The following is a 19676-nucleotide window of genomic DNA, read 5'->3' as shown; positions in this document are numbered from 1 at the left end:
TTTTCAAAAACATGATGAGCAACTTGGAAAGAAACATCCCGCACATTAAAAATAATAAGTAGTAAAAGGTGAAAAAGTGTCCCGAAATTAGCTATGGAGGGGAGGATTATTAGATATCATCAAAAACTACAGAAAAATGTCCAGAAAACTGTAGTTATACTTCTTTTATTTCTACATTTAAAATTATGTTACAACAGTTCTAACAGTTATTTTCTTGTTTGTTTTTTGTTTTTACTTTTCTTTTTTTTGTGATTACGTTTTGGTTATTTTCTTATAACTTTTATAAAGTTCTTTCAAAGTAAATAAAGTTTTTCCATGTTTTTGAAATTAACAAGCCAATTTGCTCACATTTCAAAGGGTTAAATATGTGGACAAAATCATTCTGTGAAGTCGTAAAAACACTAAGACTTCAGTGTGTTAGAGGAACTGAAGTGTTCCTAAAAGGGGACACACACACACACACACACACACACACACACACACACACACACACACACACACACACACACACACACACACACACACACACACACACACACACACACACACACACACACACACCTGTTTGCTCAGTGGTCGTTTCAAAGTTCATTTCACGTCACGTCCCAACAGGATTTTCGCCCAGCAACCGCGATACTTTGATTTAAGGTCTTGAAATAACTTGGATCCTTCTGGAAACACTTTAATGTGTGTATTTTTACAACAATTTAAGACAGTTTAATGTGCAGAATCCATTTATTTTAATTATCAAATGCTTTCAACCTCAAAACACCTGATCGTTTTCATTTCAACACAGTGCAAAATAATGCAAAGAATACTAAAAATGAAATGGCACAAAACAAATGTCTTGCATGCACAGTGTCACCCGTACCATACAGTTGAAACATGATGGCACAACATTAGAAACTGCTGTTAGAAAGTATTCTGATGCACGTTTCACCCTCATATTTAATAAACAGTAGAAACATGATGTGTTACTCCTGTCGACGTCGGACTTTGTTCCCACAGTAACAACAGATGACTGATTTTCACATGATGATTGACATGATACAAAAGCGACCTTGTGCGGAGCGGAGAGGGTAGCCTTCGGGAAAATCACAAGTTGTTCTGAGATGCTTTTATGTCCAAAACAATTTCTTAAATTATCCGATTTCCTTCAGCCAAACCAAGCTGTTGTCACGAACACCTATAAAGTTAATTCAAAATTTGTGGAATAATATTTGGCCAACTGCTCTGCACAGCTCATGAATGAAAAGAAAAAAAGTTTGTAGCATAAATAAAGCCACACAATGAATTAAAGCATATGTAACAAAATGTACGCTCCACGATTTGGTACCACGAGAGTCAATATTAAATACCATTCTTTACATGAGCGTGTGTGCTCGCTTATATACAGTGAAAATAAACACTAAAAAACAATACTGAACACCTTCAGTTCGAGACAGAAGCAAACATCAGCAGATGTTAATGTTTCTTCCAGTGTCGGCTTCACAGTAGTCATAGAAATTTACACTTGATTCCCTATTGGCATTTTTCTGTCCCTGTTTTTGTAAATAAATAAGAGCCATTTTTTAACTTTTCTGATTTTTTCAAAAGAATGGACAGAAAGCCGAGTCCCGTCCATGCCCTCACAGCATACTCCACCGAGGTCTGAACAAGGGCTGGGTATCACTTCAAAAATACTAATATCAAAAAATAAAAATGAATATGTTTAAAAAAGCTAGGGAAAAATGCTCAGAGAACATCATTTCTAATTATCATACATGTATATGTAAAATTATTTAACAGAATTATGATATTTTTTGAGCCATTTTTCAGGTCATTTTTTATGTTGTTATTTTGTTAACCCCCTTTATTTTCTTCGTTTGCCAATTTTCACATAATTCTTTTTGTACTTTTTTGTTACATTTTTTTTTTTTTTTAACCAATTTCTTGCTAATTTCTTCTTTATTTGCTGATTTCCTTCTTCCCGTGTTTTTGAAGGATAAAGCCAAATTGCCCTGTTAAAAAAGAGTTAAAGTATTGAGCACCCAGCCCTAGTCTGAACTCACTTTTTTTTTTTTTTTTAAAGCCACAGTTTCTTAATCTTAAACTGAATTCTCATATCGGAAATGATGATTTTACTCCTTCTCGACTCTTAGCCCTCTCTGGAAACATGATCAGGTCAAAACAAAAACTCGAATTTCACAAAGTCTTGGTCATAAAACCGCACATCTACTCTCAACATTTTTTATTATTTTGTATGTCGGTGTAATGATCTGTCCTCTCTCAGGCCTCTCTCCTCTCAGGAAAGATATTCAGGCCCAGCTCCACCAGCGCCCCCAGCAGCATGGTCCACAGTGGTATGCACACAAACGTCAGTTTTACGTCCGCCAGCTTCTCCAGCTTGGCGCACAGCGTCAGGCAGAAGCCCAGCTTAAGCAGCATGGCCGTCAGGTACCAGGCACGCAGACGCAGGTCCGGGGAGCCGTTGCGCGGGTCGTACCCGGGTTTGCAGCGGCCGGCCATCTTTATGGCAAGCATGAGGATGAGGATGCCATCAAATACCCAGACTGGGAGGAAGATGAGGAACCAGTTCCACTGCACCTGGAAGGAGGAAACGGTGATTGTGTCATAATCAAGGTGTTAATCCACAAATCACACTGAACAAAAACTTTACCGCAACACTCTGGTTTCTCACGCTTTTCTCAGGTACACGTGAAAGATCTAAGACTTTTTTCACGCTCTGAGCAGATTTATTTCTCTCATATTTTGTTAAAATCAGTGTAAGCGAGCACTTCTCCTTTTCCAAACGGACTCACAACTGCACAAGTTGGTTATGACAGCGAACTGCAGTCTGGTTAAGACGTTGGTGAAGATGATGAGCGTGCTGATGAGATCGTCTGAGACGATTTCTGGCAGTTTATGCAGAAACATTTCAGTTTTGCAAACCCATTATTAGATCAGCTGGTTTGGTGGCTGCTCTCAAATGAAGACGCTGAATGTGGAGGTCCTGAGCTGGTGTGGTTAAATGTTGTCTGTAGTTGTGAGAGCTTGTTGGATGTACTGCCATTTAAGCGAGAAGACACTGGAGACATCTGATGGTAATGAAATAAACATTCAGTCCACAGGCAGCAGCTCTGGTGGACATTTCTGCAGTCTGCATGCCAACACACGCTCCCTCAAAACCTTTGACATCTATGTCATTGTGTTGTAATAAACAGTGACCTTTTACTGTGACCACACAAAAACACACCTATGTAGTTATCATGTTGTTTAATCAGCATCTTGATATATCACACCCGTCAGGTGGATGGATTATTTTGGAAAAGAGAAAGTGCCCACTGACACTGATTTTAGTTCATTTATGACTAAAGTTTTAGAGAAATATATCCATAAAGTGCATGAAAAAAGGCCTTGGGTTGTTAACTTGAAACTGACAAAAATGGGAGCAAAAACAAAACTGTTGCATTCAAATTTTTGTTCAGTGTTATGAGTGCGGTGGGTCAATTTCTAGCTTGTGTGAAAAGTTATGTGAGTAAAATGGGAGGATATACAAATAAATTCTAGTCCGTAAACACAACAAGGACTAAAAGTAAACGGGCAATTAGGCTATATTGACCAAGTTAAGGCTACTAAAATATATGGTGAACAAAAGGGACATTTTTATGAAGAGACTGCAGGGTTAATGGAAAAAAATCTTTACCTTCCCATCCAGTTTGAGTACCAGCATGATGAGGAAGACCAGGGTGAAGACCCACGTCAACAAAACCCTCTGAGCCAGAGACATCTCACTGACTGGAGACAGATCAGAGGAGGAATCAGACATAACATCCATAAGAGAATAGATCAGAGACAATCAGACGTTCATGAACATGGGAACAAGGCATAAGCAACTTCACAAGAAATCACCCCCAAAATAAGAAAATAAACAAATAAAAGTATAACAAAAACCCAGGAAATAACCTGAAAGGTGATAAAATAAAATAATAAAAATGAATAAATAATAAAAAATAAATTTTACTGTAACTTAATTTTAAATATATAATTTTAATGTTATTCCTCGTTATTTAATTATTATTATTTAATAGTCATCTAATGATTCTTCCAGTTTTTAAAGCTAATTTTCAGGTTATTTTTTGTCACATTTCAATATTTTATTAATTTATTTTTGCTATTTGTGTGACACTTCAAACTACTGATTGCCTTTCCCATGTTCTTGACAGAAATGAAACCAAATTTGCTCATGTTTCAGAGGTTTTTTATGCTTGTGAAAGGCGGCTGAACAAAACACAAGTAAATTGAAGTTGATCCAGGGATTAAAGGGTCAAAGAAAACATGCCTTTAAACCCACCTGCAGGTTTTAGGGCTCTGATGGTATCTAAAAAAAATAATACAAAATATAACCATTTACAGTTGAATATTCTTCCCCTAATTCAAATTAAAAATATAACTCTAGTGCAAACATAACTGAAGTGCCTCCCTTGTTTTCAACCACCTCCACTCCTCTGATAAATAACTAACAGTCCCTTATGATGTGTGATAGAGTATTATGGCAAGAAAAGCGTCATATAAGAATCCACAGCAACGTTAGAAATAGCTCTTTAAAACGTTGTATCGTTAAAAATATCAAACCACGCATCACCAATACTATCTATTATCAATTTTAAATCAATAACTCTCATCCATCGTTATGGTTAGCTTGAGTTACAATGACAGCTAGCTTTTAGAGCCCAGTAGCATTTTAGCTAATCAGTTAGGGATTTATGTACGACAATATCTGACTTACTTCAGTGTGTTTCTACATCGGTGACTGGCATTTTCGTCTCCCTGTGAGGTAAACACCACATCTCTAAACGTCTCTGATAATAATTCACATTATTATCAGCAGACGGCTCCGGTAACGGCAGCAGACGGAGGGGTTTTCTGGTCCGTTGTCCGTCTATGTCCCGCCCCTCCCGGATGCCGATTGGTCCTTGCCCGGTTACGTCAGATTTGTTTAAACGTCCATCAAGTTATGGTTTTACCATAAAGTTGATGCAAAAGCGCAAAGTTGTTGTAAGTTGCCTGCAGTGGGTTTTTCCATCCACTGGAGGTAAGTAAAGTTCTCCAAAATCCAAAATTGGCTGGGTTGGTGATATGGTGAAATCAAATATAACAGTGTTTTCTTTGCCAAATACCTTGATATCAATATTGTGGTTTTGACTATTGGTGCTTTCACAAAATATTTACACATTGATATTTTTGATGAATAATCATTAGTAATGCGGATATACTGACTAAGTGGCAAATATTAGAGTGGTTATAACAGTCTGCTAAGTTCAGAAAATTACCTCACTTTACTGTAATGCAGCCTTTAAAAAGCAGGACAAGATGATAAGTGGAGCTGCACTTTTATAGTGCCTTTAGTCAGGGATTACTCAAAGCTGTCTATTTCTCTGTGGTTGTGTTTATATTGTATTTACAGTACCACTACATGAAACTGTGACATTTTCCTGTGATACATTTTTTAATGTATTTTGGTGTATGTAATTTAGTCATTAGGGTGACATTGTTTTTCTTTGGACCCTCCCTAAAGCTACAAATATTTTTCCTTGAGCCTCTGTGAGTATATATATATATTTATATATTTAGCACTGTTTTGCATGTCATTTCCTTGTTTGTTTTTGTTTTTTACTTTCAGTTTTTTGGTAATTCTAGGTCATTTTCTTGTGAAATGTTTCTAATTTCTTTCTTATTTTTGGGTCATTTCACATTAAGTTGCTCAGTGACTTCATTCCATGTCTGAAAGAAATCAAGCCAATTTGCTAATGTTTCAAAGGGTTAACAAACAACTGGTAAAATAATGCTACATTCATGTGACGTCGGAATAATCGGAATAATAACTTTCCCACTTGGAAAATTCACATCAATGGCTTCTTATGTCAGAAAAACAACTCCACAACTCTGAGATAATTTTACAAGAGGAGTTGCCATTTGAGGTCAAAAATGCAAAATATGGCGGGCAGTCAATTTTTGATCAATACTAAGACACTTAAAAAAAAATCCTTTGTTAAATATCAATTTTATGATCATTTGTAAAGTGTAATATGGTATTAATGCTAACTGTTATAAATAAATTGGAAACAGCTATCAACATCTTATTTAAATGCTTTAAGCATCTAAAATACGACCCATCGTCTTGTTCCCACTTTACGACCTCAAAACACATGAACACAGCAAAGTCGGAGGAATGACTTCTCAGCTAGAAATCTCTCACTTTCTGACATCACATGAACGCAACATAAATACAAACAATCGTATGCATCTCCCCTCAGCCAAAATTTAAAATCAGGAAGTCCCTCCCCCTTTTTGCCACACCACTTCCCCTCTCGTAGATAACAAACAGTCCCTGACCGTCGGCGGCTCAAAATGTCATGGCGCCTGTACGCGGTGGTTTACGGTGAGCTGAAGTAGTATTTTTACAGTGAGAAGCTGAAAGGAAAAAGCTAATACTTCAAACATCGGTGAGCAGACACTCAGCATCTCTCCCAGACACTGGACACGTTTAGTTAGCTTAGTGCGGCAGTTAGTCGCGTTTATAAACCACAGTTTGGGGTGAGCGGGCGGACTCGGAGCCGCCGTGGCAGTGAAGGAGGTAAGACTGAGCGGCTGCATGTTGTGTTTGGACCACATTGATCAGGGTTGGAGATTTGGGGCCAGCTGTGTGGGCTCTTTGTGCCTGCTGCCGGTAGCTTAGCTTACTGTGTAGCATGATATGAGCTAGCAGGAGGTGAGGAAGAGGAGGAGGAGGAGGAGGAGGAGGAGGACAGCCTGTGTGAGGTGAAGACTGTCTGAAAACACCGTGACTGCATCTACACCAGCTAGCTACCAGATTAGCTGCCTTTAAACTGATTTACAGCGCTGCACAGGTCATGTCCTTTTTAGGAGTGAAAACACACTGTAACGTTTACTAACCGTACTGTGTAGCTGTATTGTAACGTTACCGACTTCCAAGACAACAGTGCAACATACTTTAACCCATCATTTATCTGCACATAACCTCCATGTACATTAAAGCCTACTTAAAGCCTTTGCAAACTGAGCAAATAGACTTATTTCTGTCAAAAACATAGGCATAAGGCAACGAGCAGTTTGACATGAAATTACCTAAAATTGTTACAAGAAAATGACTTGAAAATAAGCTAAAAAAAGAGAATAAAGAACAAAAACAAACAAGATGACTAGGAAAAAGTGCTACAAATAAAAAAACAACAATCTGTGACATGTTTTGAATATGCAGTTATGATACTCATAAATATTTTTGCTTGTAAACATTTTTAGGGATGCACAATCATATCAGCATGTCATAGGTGGTTGATATTAGCTTCAAAATGAAGTATGGGAATCGGCCAACATGCCAATATTACAAACCGTTTAATAAAAAGTGAATATGTAGAAAACATCGGCCAGAAATTGAAGTTTTTTTCTCATTTTGCACAATGATTAAATATAACATACATTGAAAAGCATTATACTTTATTTCTTCAGTTGCTGGTGGGCCATCCTGATAAGAGTATGTGTAATATGATGATAACTACAGAGGAAACTTCATGATCACTAAACTTAGGTGGGGAAAAAATTGATATATTGATACTGTTATCCATTTTTGGCGAAATTAGTTGTTATATTTTGGCATATTTGATATTGGCAAAAAAAATCCAATATCGTGCATCTCCGTAAAGGGTTGCAACGGTATCAGATTTTCATCGTATAACTGTCTCAGACGATATTGGGGTTTCACAGATCGTATATGAACTATGCAACTATTGTTGTTATTATTATTATTGGTTAAGCAAACACTTCACTGCCATAGCCTAATTGAATCTTGAAACCATTTTTGTAATTGAAGTTTATTTTTATTTATTTGTTTATTTATTTATTTATTTATTTGTAGTTTAGTTTAAGTCCTCCTTTTGAAAATAACAAAAAAAAGAAAAAAAGATGAGATTCTCTCTCTCAGGTTGCATTTTTTTAGATAAACAAATGTGCATGTTAATAACTATCTAATATCATGTAGGAAACTTGTGGCTTACCTACCTTCGTTAAACAGTGGGTTCCCTCTTTGGGTTCCTTCCGGGTCTGAGGTCACTATCCCTTAACTGTTAAAAGAAATTGCATGACTGAAAGATGTTTTTTACTTGCTAGATTGTTTGTCAGACTTGTAAGTCGGGGGTTAGGTTTCATGTCGACATTAGGGGGAACATATATGAAACATTAGGGGTCCTCCCCCAGGCATTTTGAGCATAAATGTCCTGCATTCTGGTGAATTTTTCTGACTTAAGTTGTGCCTTTCTGTGCCAGTTTTAGGTATAAATGTCTGTAATTTAATCTATATTAAATTCTTCTTTTTTAATGTTTTTATTGACAGGGACAAATATATATGTCCTTAATATTGAAGGGGAAATGTCCTGAAATCTACATTTATGTTTTTGGGATGGCATACAACCTTGCTAAACAATTAATTTCCTGGTCAGAATTACAGTGCATTACAGCTGAATCTGCTGGTTGATTTATTCATTGTAAAATGCCACAAAATAGTGGAAAATGTCCACATTTTTTCCAGAACCGAGGGTGATGTGTTTTAATTACTTGTTTTGTGCAACCACACTTTGATATTAAAAGTTTTGAGTCATGCAAGAACTAGAAAACCAATACATTTTGAAATTTCAGAGCGTCTTTAATTGGCATTTAGCTACTTTGCATTCAATTTTAATTTATTTTTTAAAATAGTTGATGTTGGTCAATTTTATGTCAATTGACTAATTGATAATGTTTGTTTCAGGACAAATTTTTATTCCATATCTTTATTATTTATCCTACTCTCTAATGCTGTGGTCAAGTCATTTCGCTTCTAATGTTCGAGTTGGTATTGTGTTGGTCTTGTGTCCTCGGAGAAGCAGCGATGGGACACTGTTGCAGACGTTCGGGCTCACAGTTTGGCAGGTCATCTGATTATCCAACACTGTTTGCCGTCCAGCCAGCCTGTCTGTTCCAGTGTCCGACTAACGCTGTCATCACTCACCCAGATTTTCCACCGCAGTCATAATTTGACCCCTAAGTTAACCTTCCTCACCACGCTGGCAGATAATTCATAACATTTACATGCAGCCGGAACAGTCAAATAAAGATCAACATCTTCCTTATTTTTCTATCAACCTGTAGTTCGTACATAAAATGTTTTTGGAGAATCTTTTGGAGAAGATTTAGGAGAAGAGTAGGAACAGATCAGACTATATTTAATCAGTTAATCCTGTTATAAAACATGACAGAAGCAGAAACGACCGTCTGCAGTAGTAGTACTGCCGCAGCTGTAATACATGACTGTGCTTGGACTGCAGCCAGTAATTTAACATGTATGTTTCTCCTGCCGGCAGTCAGGTATGCAGGTCGGCACCCTGAATTCTTCAAATTTTAACCCCGTTTCTAAAAATCACGTAAAAAATATCACTGTAACAGCAAAGCAAACCTCTTATATGATTTAGGCTGCTTGTTTGTGAATTCATGACTTTTATCTCTTAAGCAACTTGGTAATGCTTTCATTCAGAGTAACTTCCTTCACGTATGAATAGAGATGGCTTTCAGTCAGGTATGAGATGCCATGAAGTGCCCTTGAGCAAGGCACTTTCATACAGTTTAATGGCAAACGGCGGGGAGCTGTGTTTGCAGAAGCGAAAGTTGCGTGTTTGTTACTTGTTGATGGATGGGAGATGAGCGATGGCATTACTTTTGCTGTGATTTGCGTGTTGACAAGGCTGGTGTTGTGTTACAGACCTGGGATTCCCGGGACGATACAAACACCTGCATGTACACACACACACATTGTGGACCGGACTACACACAGCCTTTGAGACATTGATTGACTGTCAGTTCGGCCAGTAGTAATTGTTAGTCAACAAAGCCGTGCGGCAGCTCTGCAGTGTTTACAAACTGGTCTGCTCAGTGTGTGTGTGTGTGTGTGTGTGTGTGTGTGTGTGTGTGTGTGTGTGTGTGTGTGTGTGTGTGTGTGTGTGTGTGTTTGTAATTCTAGCACCCACAGACCCAGACTACTGTCTGTCGTCTGACCAGCGTGTCTTTGTGTCGTTTGTTCTCTCTCTCTCCCAGTCTCTTTCACGATGCTGTGTGTAATTGTGCATCTTGAATCCGCCTGCAGAGCTGGTAACATCATCAGCTGCAATGTCGTTACATCACAACATCAGACTGCCATCTCATCTAATGTTACAGCTGCAGAGCGACCCGCAGGGCAGTGATATAAGTCATAGAAATTACAGCCGTTGCAGTATTGAGCGAGAGCAGAAAGGTCGCAGAGAAAGGTCAAGTGGCTTTGCAGACGCCTGAGAAGTGCCGTGTTACGGGCTCGGCTGTACTGCGGCAGGCTGACAGCTTGAGTTAATGATAAGGTGTTGTTATGTTGAGCCATTGCTGCTCAGGTTAAGTCTATAAAATCCAGCGTCACAGACAGGATGGGGAATCTACAGCAGGTGCATTTTGACTCTGTACTTGATCCGGCTGTCTGTTAAATGTTGAAATGCTTCACTGTGGTTCGTTAAAGCCAATTAAAGTTTGTTTTATCATATGGGGCTTTTTTCAAAACGGGCATTTTAACATGTTACAGAAGGCAAAAGTGTAAATACTTTTTCTATAATTAATGATGGCTGAATTACATGTCCGGGTGCTGGTGTTTTATCTGCACTTTTTGTTATCCTCTCTGCCGTCTTGACTGTAAGGGAGCTGAGAGGGACAATTTAATCGGATGCAGCTTTCTTTTAAAGTCCAGTTTTAAACGACATGGCTGTGTTTTGGTTATTAGAAATACATTTCCTCATATTAGGGAAAGCAGAGTGCAGATAAATGAATGCGTGGCAAACCCTGTAGGCTGTCTATTTTTCACATGCAGTCTCTGTAAAAGGCATATATGGATTTGCTCTGTGCAACCTGCCCCAGCATCATCGGGTTTTATTATCAGGTGCCTAAAATGTGCTGCAGTGCAACCTGAACTTCGCCGAGTTCAGTTTTCTGTCTTTTTACATTGCTTTTATGGGCAGGATTTTTTATTTTTATGTATGTATTCATTTATATAAATGAAGGAGGGGGAATCTCCATTTCAATCATATCTGTGTCCGTGTGGACGGGTGCAAATGAAATCGCCTGTGCAGATGTAGGGCCTTTAATCTAACAATGAAAAGGGTAAAGATTAGGTTAAAAATTTCCTTCAATTTTAGTTTCAGCATCTCAAAATTGTGTCAGTGTTTTTATTTTTAGAAACTGCATCTATCCACTTTAGAAAAGTGTTCCACATTATCAAAGTGGATAAAATTCCACGGCACTTTTCATATTTCCATTCCACACACATACATCTCTGCAGCACAGTTTGTCAAAGGCGAATGTTGGTTTCATTTTTCACAAACCTACATCTGGAATTGCAAGCCCTAGGCCTCGTGCACTTTTGTTTTGATGAACAGCGTTCACCCTTTTCCTTAGGAGGTCATTGCATGAATCCCTGACACTAATACCTCACTCCCACCATAATTAGCGAGTGCACGCAGGTTTTTGAAACACGGGTAAAGCCGCTATATGTAATTCATCTTTTAATTTTGCGAATGGCATTTCAGTTTGTTTGACAGTTTTATCCGTCAGCTGTCACTCTGACAAGGCTTTCCACAGAAAAGAATGTCGTCATGTGATTCACATGCTGCAAAGATAATCATTTCGAAGTGTAACTTCCTCCTCCGTTTCCCACTAATGGCAGATTTTAATGTCTTTATGGAAATGTCCTTTTGTTAATTCTGTGAAATCCTCAGAGGGTAGCTCGTTCTTGTGACTGTAGAGCTGACTGAAGGTCACGCTCAGCCCTGCGGATAAACTCGGGAGACATTAGGACATACGGGTTACAGGTTAGCTGCCTCGTTAGCCTGTCATCAGAAATCCTGAAGGATATTTTAATGATGACAGAGATGACCTGTTGGGGACGATTCTGATGATGATAGAGGGAGATGATGATAGTGAAGATGGTGCTCAGCGTCCCAACAATAGCTGCATTGTTTGAAAAGGTTGACTATTGGGATTCTTTGCTGCCTGATGTTATTCATTTTTGTTTCTGAGAATTCATACTGTGTCCAGAGGCGACCTGTGTGTGTGTGTGTGTGTGTGTGTGTGTGTGTGTGTGTGTGTGTGTGTGTGTGTGTGTGTGTGTGTGTGTGTTTGAAGCTCAGCAAGAGACGCATCATGCTGCTTCAAGCCTCCTTGTGCAGCCTCATCACGTGGACACCAGCCAAAGACCAATTACACACACTAAATGTAGTTATTTGACTTTGACTGGCTTCTCGAGTGTGCACGAGGCGGAGACACACACACACACACACACAGCTGTTGTTGCTTTGAATTTCAAATGTGATTGTCTTCGACAGTCCTGACAGTCTCTCTCTCTTTCTTTGTTTTCCAAATGTCCAGCTCCTGTCCTAATTTGGCTGTGAGGACAAAACACTCGTCAGCTGCACGCCCTGACAAGAGGTGAGTCCAGTCTGTGTGTGTTTGTGTTTATTGTGTGTTTACTAGTTCACTATCCCCAAACTTCTCATAGCCACATGTCTTAACAGCCCGTGTTCTGTTGCTGTGAGGGTGTCAGTCCACGCACACACACACACACACACACACACACACACAGACACACACACACACACACTGTAGTTCATTATGTTTGAGAGAGAAAGGTGGATGTTAAAATAGGAAAATTTGAAGAAGGCCATACTTCGCTTCTGAGGAGAGCACGAGAGGCAAAAGCAGGGCTTTTTTTTAGTGTGTGTGTGTGTGTGTGTGTGTGTGTCTGTGTGTGTGGACTGAAGTGAAGCCATTTGACAAGCAGCAGGAGCGTGTGATGGTACGACTCAGTTCTTTCAGTTCATCTGTGGTTACTGGTTTCCTATCTAACAAATGCATGCCCAGATGACACACACACACACACACACACACACACACAGACACTCACACACACACACACATTCACAGGCACATTTTTGCATTTTCTCCATGTTGCGACTACATGTTATCAGTAAAATGATCGCATTGTATTCTGTTGTCGCATATTTGACTAAATCTCCAAATGTTAGACATAAAGATGAAATGATTTGACTTTGGATTTAAGGCTGCACAGCGGCTCACTATGAAGATCTGAGACATTTTGTAAGGACATCCCTGGATTAGGATTTGGTAACAGTTTCATAATCATGATGCTCAGCATAAACTGCTTGCATCTTAAAGGAAATATGTCCTTCTTAGGTTTGGTACAAACCAAAATCATGAAAACAAAGGAACATTTTTTTTCCCCAGTTTTGTCCCTGGATTGGTCACCCATGACTAATTTTAGACGCATAATTTTTGTCTAGTTAGCCTGATTAAGTGCTTTTTGAAACGATCAGTGATCTTGCTGATTAGATATATTTCTGGCATGTGTGAAATGTTCGTCAGCTGTTATTTGAGCGGTTCCATGGTCCGATTTCTCTCATGATCACTGTCAAATTTTAGTTGTAAACTCTAGTTTTGATATTATGCAAATAGTCTTTTACATGTTGTGGCTAAAACTGTAGTTTTGATTGAGGCTGTGCAGTTATTTAAAATTGAACTTCTCTGCAAAACAAATGCAATATTGCCTTTCAGACAGCTCCATAATTTATGACATTGTAAAATTGCATGAAGTACAGAAACATGAGCTTTCTCTTTTTTTATTGCCACCACAAAGGATTTTATGTCATTTTTTTTTATTTAACCTTTATCTAACCAGAGAAGTTGATTGAGAACCAGTTCTCATTTACAATGACGACCTAGAGGCAGTGACAGGAGGCAAGTTGCTATGAGACATTAAAACATAGATACAGCTGGTGCAATTAAACAAGCATTAAAAAGTGGCTCATTTGTTTGAATAAACTTTATTGGGATAGACAATAGAAATTTGCGTGGTTCATGTTGATGTTAGTGATGAGCTCTCAGGTTTGTGCTCAGTCAGCTGATCCATTCACTGTGAGCTTATAAGTCTCAGGTTTCTGATTTTCAGAGTAGTGTGAGTTAAGTTAGAGTACAAGATTGATAAGGACGTACAGTGTCTGCCCAGCCCGACTTTTGCGGAGACAAAGTTCTTTGTTTGCGCTGCAATAAACGCTGTAACTGATGATTATGTTCATTAACATTTAATCTGTAGACTATTTCCTCATGTAATAATTTGTCTTACAAAACATGAGAAAACTGTGAGAATTTTACTATTTTACAATATCCAAGAGCCTAAAGTGACATCATCAAAAGTCTTTTTTTTTTTTTTTTAAAAAAAATCCCAAAACAATAAATTTACTATGATATAAGACCAAGGAAAGCAACGCATCCTTACATTAGAGACCCTTGAAATACCACTTAAACCATTAACTTTTTAATCAGAATTTCTGTTTATTTATTTTCTGTCAAAAAAAAAAGAATTAATCCATGTCATATTATATATTAAGACGTTTATTTTTTTATTTTATTTTATTTTTTATTTTTATTTTATTAAGACGTTATTTTATTGTCTGAGAAATGTTTGACAGCTACAAGTTCATGGAGCCTGGGCACATATGTGCATGACACCGTAAATAACAAATGAACTAACCGTAGCATGTGTGTGTTTGTGTGTGTGTGATACTATATAATCAAGCCATGTATAGGTCAAGCGTAGTGTCATTTTGGTGTTACTTGAGACCGTCAGGGATTCACCCTACATGACGGAAAACATGATCCCCCTCACCCACCACCCCTCTGTTTCACACAAACACACACTCTCAGAATCCCCCTGACACCGTGTGGATTGAGCCGCGTCATATTTCCTGTAGGCATGCAAACAAACACACACACACACGCTTACTTAAACACATGCCCATACACGCACGTGCCCCCCCTCGCCTCGGCCCAGCTCAGAGATGTAACCTGCACCCATCATGAAATATAGAGCACCCAGAGAAGGAGGGAGCAGCTCGAGTTACACATCACGAGTTACCAGACTCATGAAGGAGGTCTCCTCATGTGTTCGTGTTTTTATGAGACGTCCTAGAGACACCGATAGAATGCCAGCCGTCATAATCAAGAGATATCTACTCGATTTTCTGCTGTTTAGGTTGTTCTGCTCTGTCATTTGTCCATCCAGAACAGCTTTGTGGTCAGAGATCAGTGCCTGAGGAGCTTTCTGCGGTATTGCTTCACGCTCAGTTTCCATGTAAACTTGTCTGATTGCCATGTCCTGCTTTTTCAGGCCAAAATTAGCCGAATCCGTGGAATGAACAAGCAAACAATTTGTTTTCCACAAGTCAAATCTGTTTAAAAAACGTTGTTTTTCACTTTTGTTATGGTTGTTTTATAGCTGACATTGATGATTTTCACGAGACATTTTCACAGCTTTTTAAGCTTCCCTATAGAAAGCAAATGAGGCTTGTCACACGAACCTTCTCACTTAAATTTAAAACGTCAGAGTTTATCCAGCTTGTAAATTCTGTTATGTTGCTGCAGCCAATGGAGGGATGAAGGAGTGTATACAGTTTCACATAACCAGGTTTAGAAATCAGACACTGGCATTAATGTGTTTTTCATCTGCTCTGCTGAACTTAACATACTTCCATGGAAACGGTGTCATACCTTAACGGTATAATTTGGACGATCAAAAGTCAAAAGGTCAGGGAAGTTGATGCAAAAAGTCATCTGTTGGGTTTTGGTTTGAAAGCATTTTATCAAGTCAGGAATCCATTAGCAAATCCTCTTTCTTATCTAAAGCCTTCCCGATTCCTTATCGAATCTTTTAAGTTAAGCTTTTAATGATTTAAAGTGGTAACGTTATAACAGGGTTTCCTGATTTGGGCCGCATCTGTGGTTGTGTATTAACGTAGCCGAATCCTTGACTCCTGAATTTGTTTTCCATTTTGGGGTCATCTTTAAGTTTTTCCCCAAATTGCAATGTCCTACCCAAATTTAAAGGGACAGTTAACTCAAAAATCCAAAATACATATCTTTTCTCCCTTTAGTGCTATTAATCTAAATGGTTTTGGTGTGAGTTTTCGAGTATTTTGGGATATCTGCTGTAGAGATGTCTGCCCTCTCTCCAGTTTATTCGAACTAGAAGTCACTCAGCTTGTAGAGCTCAAAGCACCAATAAATATCTTAAAAACTCAACCACAATGTGTCTTTCCAGAAATCATGACTCAGTTACCCAAGATAATCCACGGACTTTGTTTTGAACAGTTTTATTCAGGAACTATTTTCTCACAGCTGAGCTCCACTCGTCAGCTGTATCACCATGCAGAAGGTGAGGCGGCGTGCAAACTCACGTAGCACCACTGAGCTAGCTAACGTTACAGCTCAGCTGAGGAGGACGCAATTAAGCCTCTTGTCAATGAGTAGATGCACACTTCCTTCTGCATGTTGATATGGTTGGTGGGTGTTGCTCAGTAAAAAGAAAATCGTTCCGGGCTTAATGAGCCTGATACCAGTCATAAAAATTTATAAAAATTGTAATAATTTATTCTTACATAAATGGAGGCGCTCTTTATTTCAGGCAGAAAATGTAGGCACGAAATCCTAAGCTTTGGTTTGGGTGTTTGGTAACACATTTGCCATTTTAGTGAGTTGTGCTTTTCTAATAATGAAGATAGAGGACATAAAATATTTAATAAGAGATTCTTTCAGAGTCAGACATTTGCAAATGAGTTATTTTAACAATTTGGCACTGCGAACAAAATGTAATAGGTTATTGGAATCCAACTGTTGTCATTTGCAATATTGTGAGACATTAAGAATTGACAGAGAAAGAGGAAAAGAAAGAGAGTGTGAGAGCGAAAGAGAGTAGCTGTGAGGTGTCTGATTAAAAAGTCTGGCAAGCGTTGCAGGTTGCCAATAACATTAAATGAAATGAGAACCATTATAAAACACACACAGCTTCCAAACACACACCCACTTCATTAGACACACTCACCACACCCTCACTCTCAGCAGTCTTTAAGTCATAGTCATTTTGTGTGTGTGTGTGTGCCTGGTTTCTAGAAAGTACCAGTGGATTCATTTTAATGCCTCTGCACCAGTTTTTGGTCTCCAGCTCGACACTGCGGTGATCAGCAGTATTTCCATTACATTTTTAAGTATTTCATCCCAAAAGTTCAATAAAACATCCTCAAATGAACGTTATTGTTTCTAGATCTTCTTTGTTGCTGGGTTGAAGGTGTGTGTGATGCATCCACATTTTAGCTTTTTTGTAGTGTCTTTGCAGCACATTGAAGCATTGTCCACTGTTTTCTTTCTGAATCAGCTCTTTTGGCTCAGTCAGCATGTGAAAACACATACAAGGTTTTTGACTCTGTTTGTTTTTATCACAATGAACACTTAACAAAATAACAGACACACTACAGAACAAGAGCAACAAAGTTTAACAAAGTCAAGTCAAATCAAATTTATTTTTATATCCTTATATCACAAATCAGATGTTCGCCTCAAGGGGTTTCACAATCTGTACAGCAAACGACATCCTGTATCCTCGGATGTGGAGCAACTTCCATTAATGGGCAAAATAAACCAGGGAAAAATACAGAGGAGAGATCCAGATGGACAGACGTCTCAGGCACAGAACAGACCAACATCACAGCATACAATCACAATGGCGGATATACAGACAGACTGTGTACATATGAAGACAGATCCAGGGAGACAATGAACAAACGCAAGTGTTACCAAACAGACCTGAGCCACGTGACCTCTGGTCCATCTTTGGTCTCCACCTCAGCCTCCAAAGACTAACTGATAGATGTAAAAACTCATAAGAACAAAGCTCAAGCACATCATTCACACAGGATGAAATAACACAAACACCCAGAAGGACAAAAAGACAAAGACAGCATGAACAAAAGGAGTGAGAGAGACTAGAGGAGAGGCCGAACTGCAACTGAACTGGTTGGCGTAGGCATTTATCTCTGAGGCGGTAATTCTTGTTTCAATCATGGTTATTATTTTTCAGTAACACAACTGTGCGGCGAATTTGGTATCCACAGCTGTCATTGAGTTTGCTGATGACAGCGCTGTAGTGATCACAGACAGTGAAAAAGGCCTACATGACAGAAGTAGAGTACGTGACCTGCTGGTGTCAGGGCAACAACCTCCTGAAAAACTAAGACTTCCCACACAAATAAGTTTTTGTTTGAAAATACATAACATTTGCTGTTGATGTGTAGCATCTACACTACTCTGGTGTTCTCCAAAATACCTAAAACACTATAAATCTTAATGCATTTTGGAGCCAAAACAACATAAACTGATATATAAATTTATTGTATTATGCAGTATTTTGTACTTTTTACCAGAGGTAGTATTACACTGTAAACCTGACATTTTACTGCAGAAAACTGTAATGAATTAAACTGTCATTGTTGAAGTAAATTATGTTAGTGACGCTGTAAAATAACAGAAGGATGCTAACAACTACAGCTGCCAGCAGTTACTACAATTGTACGGGAACATTTATACGGACATTGTTTTAATAAAAAAACAAACAGCTGCTTTTTTTAAAATGAAAACATATTAGTGTGGACGAAGCTTAAGGAGTTGATAGTGGATTTTGGTAAGAAGCAGACGGCCTAATATCAACGCCCAAACCCACCCCACGCAGGCAGCATGAAGCCGCATGGAGATCACACGCACGCCCACACACACACACACACACACACACACAGCATTCAAAACTAAACCTTCTTCTGCCACTGATGCTCATTCACATTAACATTCATCCAGTGGCTGCAACAGACATATGGCTAATTGCAACCATTTCCTGCTTACACAAAGACACACAAGCACGTACATACACACACACGCACGCACACGGAACAAAAGGTGCCCTCATATAAACTGGCCTACATAATACACACTGTCTTACTTGACCGCTCTCTCTCTCGCGTTCTGTAAATGGGTCAGTTCAGACAGACTACTGGTCAGACAGACTTGGCAGGCCTGGTGGCTGCAGGATGTGTGTGTGTGTGTGTGTGTGTGTGTGTGTGTGTGTGTGTGTGTGTGTGTGTGTGTGTGTGTGTGTGTGTGTGTGTGTGTGTGTGTGTGTGTGTGTGTGTGTGTGTGTGTGTGTGTGTGTGTGTGTGCTTGTTGAATTCTTTGAGAGCTTTGTAATGGGGTGCGTTTGTGAATGAAGCTTTCTTGTTGACACTAGTTTGCAGAGTTACTTGATCAAAAGTGAGCTGGAGAAAGACGAATAAAAACAAGCACATGGCAACCTTAAAAATATATTATTTTGGGCCTGAAATGTAGCCTTAAATCTAGAAGGTTCACAAGAAAACACTTTGCCCCTGACATTATATGTATTTTCTGGTCACTGAGACATTGAAAAGAAAACAGCGGTGTGTGCGTCTGTTGTCTAGGCTCTGTTCCCTAAATACTCCTCAGCAAACCACAGTGTATTTTGGGAACACTGTGAATGTGTGGTTTCGGAAAAAGTGCGTTAGGAAAGAGAACTTACCCAGCCTGTTTCTTTTTGTTATGTTTTCCAGCATAAATAATAACCCCGCAGTTAACAGCTAATCCCGTGTTTGAAGCCGTATTAGGCAATAATGTTCATCTGCGCGTGTTTTTGTCTGATAATGTGTGTGAATCAGTGTTGGCATCCC

At 38.9% G+C, this 19676-nt stretch overlaps 2 protein-coding genes across 6 annotated transcripts in view; one reads left to right on the top strand and one right to left on the bottom strand.

Moving 5' to 3' along the window:
- Positions 1 to 716: 716 nt before the first annotated feature.
- On the bottom strand, positions 717 to 4938 carry LOC121961539 (transmembrane protein 60-like). 2 transcript variants are annotated; one of them, XM_088073027.1, is made up of 4 exons: positions 4769 to 4938; positions 4334 to 4360; positions 3686 to 3777; positions 717 to 2586 (listed from the first exon to the last, which is right to left on the bottom strand). In XM_088073027.1, the coding sequence occupies exons 3-4, from the start codon at positions 3767 to 3769 to the stop codon at positions 2269 to 2271; spliced, it is 402 nt and encodes a 133-aa protein (XP_087929153.1). In that variant the 5' UTR covers positions 3770 to 3777; positions 4334 to 4360; positions 4769 to 4938; the 3' UTR covers positions 717 to 2268. The 2 variants fall into 2 exon arrangements, with proteins under 2 accessions (XP_087929153.1, XP_042367501.1); XM_042511567.2 differs by lacking the exon at positions 4334 to 4360 and having other exon boundaries at positions 4769 to 4937.
- A 1430-nt stretch (positions 4939 to 6368) lies between these two features.
- The window catches only part of phtf2 (putative homeodomain transcription factor 2), a 59544-nt gene continuing 46236 nt past the window's right edge, over positions 6369 to 19676 (top strand). For 2 of the 4 annotated variants that reach the window (XM_088073026.1, XM_088073023.1), the window contains exons 1-2: positions 6369 to 6616; positions 12469 to 12528. The gene's annotated coding sequence lies outside the window, so the exon portion shown is untranslated. The remainder of the gene's footprint in view (positions 6617 to 12468; positions 12529 to 19676) is intronic. The other 2 variants (XM_088073025.1, XM_088073024.1) reach the window with 2 other exon arrangements.

Source organism: Plectropomus leopardus, chromosome 22 (assembly GCF_026936395.1).
Source record: "Plectropomus leopardus strain MGB_pleo_1.0 chromosome 22, ASM2693639v1, whole genome shotgun sequence".
NCBI lineage: Eukaryota > Metazoa > Chordata > Actinopteri > Perciformes > Serranidae > Plectropomus > Plectropomus leopardus.
The sequence above is the reverse complement of the archived record's forward strand: the minus strand, read 5'-3'. Positions and strand labels throughout refer to the sequence as shown.